General features: G+C 36.2%; 1 protein-coding gene across 1 annotated transcript in view; it reads left to right on the top strand.

Moving 5' to 3' along the window:
- Positions 1–701: 701 nt before the first annotated feature.
- LOC112969900 (dystrophin) overlaps positions 702–6,825 on the top strand; it is a gene marked incomplete at its 3' end in the record, with an annotated part of 817,409 nt that continues 811,285 nt past the window's right edge. Inside the window, exon 1 of the mRNA XM_026073700.1 lies at positions 702–874. Within this exon, the coding sequence (XP_025929485.1) occupies positions 714–874 (161 nt within the window). The remainder of the gene's footprint in view (positions 875–6,825) is intronic.

Raw genomic sequence — 6,825 nt, 5'->3', positions numbered from 1 at the left:
CTCCAGACTAATATTTTTGGAAGCCCCCTTAAAATTGTTTTTTGTAGAAAGGTAACTGTAGATGGATGAGCTTTCTCTAATGAAAGGGGAATATCAACTAATTATGAAATTAAATTCAAGAAAATGAAACATATACAATGTTCCTTAAATATATACAATTGAATTCACTTTTCATTGAAATGTATGTGTGCAAATATAGGGCATACATTTAAGTCTAAAACATTATTTACGGTCCTCTGAACACATTTGTTTTTCCTTAGTATTTATTTCAACCTTGTCAATATGAGAAGAATTCTTTCCATCATTTTATCAGCTTTGCTATAATGTATCCTCTTAACTAAGGATGTATTTGCCAGAGAAAAGAAAACCACAAGGAAAAATGCTTATTTCAAATGCAATCTGTTTCCATAAATAACGCACAAAGATGTGCTTTCTCTCTTTCTTCACAGAACGCTTTATGTGTCACAGTGATGAATGTACTGAAGGCATTAGCAAAGATGACCAGCAAGTCAACACTGGTTGTTTTTAAACAGGAAGACTTCACTGCTGTCATTATACTGTGACACCAAGTAGGCTATGTAATTACTTAGGAAGTTTTCCTTTAAGGCTTAAATGCAGGCAATGAGTTTTTTGGGGTCAAAGAAAGAGTCAGCTTTTAATAAATAAGCTCATAATTGATAAAATACTCTCTCTTTTTGTAGGTCAAAGATGTAATGAAAAACATCATGGCTGGATTGCAACAGACAAACAGTGAAAAGATTCTGCTGAGCTGGGTCCGCCAATCAACTCGTAATTACCCACAGGTCAATGTTATCAATTTCACCAGTAGCTGGTCTGATGGATTGGCTTTCAATGCACTCCTCCACAGTCACAGGTAGGAAAACTGACTTCCATTACTTCAATGAGCTTGTAATAGAGGGCTTGAAGGTGATGTAGCTATTATGCTTGGGGGGGGGGGGGGGTGGTTAGCTATTTCTTGTATGTGGACTTTTCAGCAGTCTTTTAAATGGTTGCCTGTTTGCTTTGCTCTGGGTGCTGTGTCAGATTGAATCCTCTTGGGGGATAAGAGGGTCTGAGCTTTCCTGCAGAGCAACTGAAGATGCTCAGTTCAGATTATTTTTTGGTATTTTGATGTATAGCAAATAGAGGGTCTGAAGGAGGAGTACAGATGTGGAAACCCTTGAGAAGAGCAAGGAAGAGATCTGAAGTTAAGCCTTTGAGGTTGTCCTGCAGGGAAGAGGAGATTGTTCTGTAGGAACCTGGAAAGGGACAATGTAGTGTTTGTTGAAAGCCACTGATGGTTGCTGGATTGAAAGTAAGGATTTGCTTTGAAAGGACACAGCAGGAAAAGATGGAGTTGTTTTCAAGACTTTTCATGTTATTCCCCAGCTGATCTGAGTTTTCTCCCTCTCTCAGAAGTTATCTTGTTCTAGTCTATGCTGTTTAAAAAAAAAAAAAAAAAGCTTTCAAAATCAAAGTTTCAAAGTTGGTGGTTCTGTTTACTTGACTTAAGGAAAAGGTGCAGGCTGATCTCTCTTAAAGGTCTAGTTGGTAGGGTTCCTGCCACTACTGATTTAAAACAATACTTATTTTCTAATGTTTTAAGCCCTGATCTGTCTTCTGCACCTTCTATACCTCTCTCCTAAAGGGAGTTGTCCTGAAAGATGGCTGACTGCTCTAAATTATTAGTGAGAATTGAGTTTTTGAACAAATAAATGGGTACATTCAATTTAGTAAGAGATTAGAGATTTACAAGATAACAGTACAAGTCAAGCAATAATAATTTTTTTTGTTTTTATTCTTGGTTGCATTAAATGCTCAAAATCAGGCAAAATACTTCTAAAACACAGACTGAGACAATATATGTCTTCCAACTTCTGCAGTGAACAGCTACAGGTGTGTGTTTCCAAAATTTTCACTGGCTCATGTAACTGTTTATAAATGAAATGGTCTGATAAAGTCCTTCACTGTAATAGTCCTAAGGCTAACACTGTCAGCCATCCAGTTTTCTACAGTGGCCACCTATGCCTTACACCTCCATCCCAGTCACAGTGTAATCTTACATCTCTTGCTCTGAGGCCATTTTTTTGAGGCTGTGTATGCCTGAGATCACCGAATAGATCTGCCTGAACTTCAATTTACAAATATTGTTTGGTTGTAATGGTAGGAGCAAGGCACAATTTTAAAGAAGAATTTATTATACTACAAAAGGTCTTAATGCAGTCTTTCACCTCCATTTGGTACTTACAACATTAGCAAGTGGCACCCCCATCCTGCTGTTATTCCGCCATTGGTGCACTCAGGCCTGGTGCGCTTACACCTTCGTGWTGTTGACACAAGTGTTTATGCAGATATTAGGACAACTGTGTTTGGGGAGCTAAATAAGAATAAAATTTCCTGCAATCAGTACCTCTTTTCTCTTGTGCCTCATGTGCCTCTTGGAACTAGTGACAATGGTACTAGGGCATTGGTTCGGCAAGCTGATCCACTGAAAACAATAGTATCTAGRTATTTTATTTGTTTTTGTGAGCCATCTTTCTGTCAGGTCAGATTGACTTTCTGTTGCTATGCAGTCCCATGATCCAATGCAAGGGAAATAAACAGTGAGAGCATGCACCTAGGCCTTGGTAAGTATGGGGAATGAAGAGCAGAAAGGGGGAGAGAGAGCAATACTGCTTCTTGTCAGTGGCGTCCACAGTTACACTATATTAGATAAAATGTTAAACTGCATCCTGAGGCTGCTTCTCTAAGTGAAAATGCCAGTCTATGCTGGATTAATGGGCTTGGAAAACTTCATCCTTAACTGGGCTCGTAAGGATATGAGTACTTCATGCTTCTCCTTCATTGCTGCATCTCCAAAGCTGCCCTACTTTCGTGATGGTGATTGCTTTTGGGGATAAGTTGCTACAAGGAATCAACCACTTAATCCTATAATAAGCAGCTTATTAACAGGCAGATAAAATACACAGTGGCCATAATTATAACTTGATATTTTTAGATATATTGATTTTACTTTGGTAAATATACAGTAACCACTACATTTGGCTACTAGTTTTTAATTGAGCAAAAGCACTGCAAGTACTTGTCTGAAATATTTATTACTCTTTTGTAGAATAGTTCACTAGTAACACATCTAAGACTAATGCTAGGTAATTTTGAAACAGGTTTGACATAAAGTACTAACCTGTTGAGATCAGTTATTACATTCTGTGGTTAGTTCGCTGTATATCTAAATCACACTAGTATTTTTACAATTAGTTTTTTTTTCTTTAAAATGTTTCAAGCCTTTTTTATAACTGTATCAAAAGATATGTTACACTGTTCTGTATATTACCACAGCTGAAATTTTAGCTGAGTGCTCAAATTTTTAAATTGTAATTTACTAGAAATAGATTTAATTCACAATCTACTTCCAGAAAACATTACATACAGTAAGCAGAAAATTTTTTAGACATGCTGTTTTAATGTACTTTCAAAGAAATAAAATAGTTCTTTTGCAAACTCACCTGCTTTACAACTCGCAACAGATAATGACAAATAATTTTGAAGGAAATAAATACAAATAAAATTTAAAATAAATAATAGTATATACTATATGTTTACTCTGTTCACAGTGGTTGTTGCATCTTTGATTTATCCTTCAAGCAACTTTCATGTTCAGCCTCAGTTTACAGCCTCTGTTACATTTTTGTTGCAGTAGTTTTGTCTGTGGACAGTTCCTTTTGACTTCAGGGTGAGGGAAGGGAAAAGAATATCAAGAGGAAGTTGACTGAACAGATAAAGTTGGGAGATAGATAAATTTACATTTCTTCTCAGTTTTGATGTTAACATTCTGTAATTGCTACTAACTATACATATTCCATCTCTCCATCTGGTCTTAACTAAACAAAAACAATAAACCTCAACCTCTTTTACATTATGTTTATGTGTTTTCTATGTATACCATTTCCTTATGGATTCAGTTGCTAAATAGTATTTATCTGTTTCGCCAACAATATCAAGACACAGTGATGGTGTGAAATGTTTAAGGATAGACACTACATGACAGAAAACATTATATTCACCATAGTACATTCCTCACTGTAAAGGAATAAACACACTGGAAAGCTGTTACACCTTGATCTGATATACCTTGAGTGGTTTGTATCCCTGTTATATTTTAGGTATCTGCCCTCCAAAAACATCTTAGGTAGTACTAAGTCATCTTTGCTCAGGGATGAGATGCAAGAAACTCAAGAATGGCAGGAAAAAAATTAAGATAAGCTTGTTGAAGTCCTGTGACAGCATACCTGACCAAACACAAATACTCCAACTCGGAAACTCCCTAAGCTCCTGATAGCTGGAAGGGTTAAATGTTATTTTCAAGGAGAGGATACTGGCTTTATGTGAACCACTGATGTGATCTAGTATAGTATAGTTCTTTTTAATATAGATCTAGTATAGTACAGTTATTTTTACATTGATAATAATTAAATAGCTACAAGTCTTAAAAATAAAGCAGAACAAAATCAATCCCTGTTCTTTAACTGGTGATTTAACTGATATTTTCATTTCTCATGCATAATGTTTTCTGGGATAGGTGGGTTTTTTTTTTTTTATAGTTTCAAAGTTTATTGTAGAATTCATATGTGGATGAAAATTCTCAGTGCTTTCCTGAAGGAATTAAAAGAAAGTAAGAGACTTGCATGAACCACTGAATACATAGACATAATACGCTGTAAGAGCAGTACTCTCAGTGGCAAGCATCATCTCTCATAGTCTTTTAACCCAACCTTCTCTTGCTTGTAGCTGACAGTTTTGTTTTGATCAGATATTTCTAATGCCCTTTCTCTGGTCATTTTTCAAGAGCCTACTTTGAGTAGATATTCCCATTTGTATAATTACCTTCTCTCTGTGGATACTTATGCTCAACAGCTATTGCTCTCCTTTTAATACTGAGTGTGAGAGGCAGTGAAGCTCAGGGTACTTTACAAAGCTGCAAGGCCATGTCAGTGAGCCTGAGGTATAAATTTTCAGAATAAAAAGATAAACTTGGGATGCATTTCCATGAACAGTATGTTCTACATTGTACTGAATAAACAAGACAACAGCTGTGAGGTGGCACCATCTTCCTAGGAATATCAGAAAAATAAACTGTTGTGGTAAGGGAGAGAAGTCAGTCCTGCTACTGTTGAAACTGTCCCTACTTGAGGCTCTAGTTCACAGAGAACTTTCTCTGTTAACTTCTGGTAATCCTTTTGCTCCATATGGGTCTCAGAAAGATCTTTGCCTCTTTTCTCTAACTTTTCTCAGGCTATTTCTGGCCCTTTAATCAAGATTTTCAAGTGGGAGCAAGAAGCACTCATTAGCTTCCTTCTTGCTTCTTTAAAATGCTAGAACTTAGACCAGGTGACTGCCTTGGAAATCAGCACTTCACTGCAGCTGCCTCTGCTTCAGGATTGCAGATTGTGGAGGGAAGAAAGAAAACTTCATTTAAAAAAAAAGAAGTCCTGGGTAGAAGAAGCAAAAGCATTCTTTAGTAAGCTAAAGGGAAAGCAGAAGATGATAGTATGAAGATGTATGAGAATATTTTTATTTTGACAGGTCACTGGATTACTTGCTATTTTATATTACTAGCTGCTGGTTTGTTTTAACTGTGAGAAAACTGGAGGTACCAGCAAATTTTCTTGTATAGATAGAGCTAGCTCAATGATGAAGAAACAACTTTTCTCTTAAAAAGGAGGCAACAACTTTTATGATATGAATGTGGCTCCTCTCCACTTACCTTTATGGAAAGTTTTTTTGAATTAAATCTGTAAGTTGCTTTTTTGCTAAATTACTTTGCTGGAGCCCATTATAACCTTAGCTAGATGTTAAAACTGCTTAAGGAAATGGCCTATTATACATGGATGGTGTTTTTTTGTAATGTTCATAATTACCGTTGTGTAATTTCTTTTTTTTTTTTTTACTGATAGCTATGTAAAAGTTATAAAGGTTGCCTATTTAAAGGCTTGTGATAAGCTTCACTTAAGAAATGCTAAAGAAATGAAAACAATAGGACTACAGCAAAATACTGTGATGTGAAAGCGTCTTCAAAATGTTTCACTGCCTTCCTTCAAAATTCTCCCTTTGAAGTATATGGGGGAAAAAACCTTGCTGATTATGTAAATTCTATTTTTTCTCTCTTTTCTTTTCCCCCGTAGGTCCCTCTGATTCAGCTTTTTTTTTTCTTAATCCAGAAATGGAAATATGTATTATGCATTAAAATTAGTACTGTTATTAGGTGACTTAGGGTTTCAAGTGTGCAGTATGTCTGACCAGCTTCATTCTACTTTGTTTTCCTTACGTTCCTTGAATCTTTACATCTTAGCAGAATTCATCACCTCTCCAGGATTCACTGCCATACACATCTTAGAGGAATTATTAATTTCCTGTTTCTATGGAAAAACCTTATTTGAATGAATGAACATGTCTGAAGTAGATAAAGAAGCAGGCTTCCAGAAATCCTGTTTTTTCTTCACTGCTTATGAACTGCTTTTTTTCTGTCTAAATTTCTGTATCTGCACTCATTTTTTTGTTATAGGTTTAGAATTAGCTTTCCATTTTTGGTGAAGATTTAGTAGGTGGTCTCTGAGGAAGAATAAGAGTAAGCTTTCAAGAATCTATGTTTCTCTTARATGTCTGCCTGACTGCCAGGGCTGATGCTAGGAGGATAGAGCTGTGTTGGGGTGGAGTTACTGAACATGGTCATCGGCTGCCTCTGAGTTTTGTTTTGTTGCTTGCTTTAAATCTGATGGTAGCCTGTTGCTTTTGTGGTGGTTGTGACTGGTCTTATCCATGACTTCA

Source organism: Apteryx rowi, unplaced genomic scaffold (assembly GCF_003343035.1).
Source record: "Apteryx rowi isolate R43461 unplaced genomic scaffold, aptRow1 scaffold_373, whole genome shotgun sequence".
NCBI classification, from domain to species: Eukaryota; Metazoa; Chordata; class Aves; order Apterygiformes; family Apterygidae; genus Apteryx; species Apteryx rowi.
Note: the sequence above shows the minus strand (reverse complement) of the source record. Positions and strands in the feature narration are given on the sequence as shown.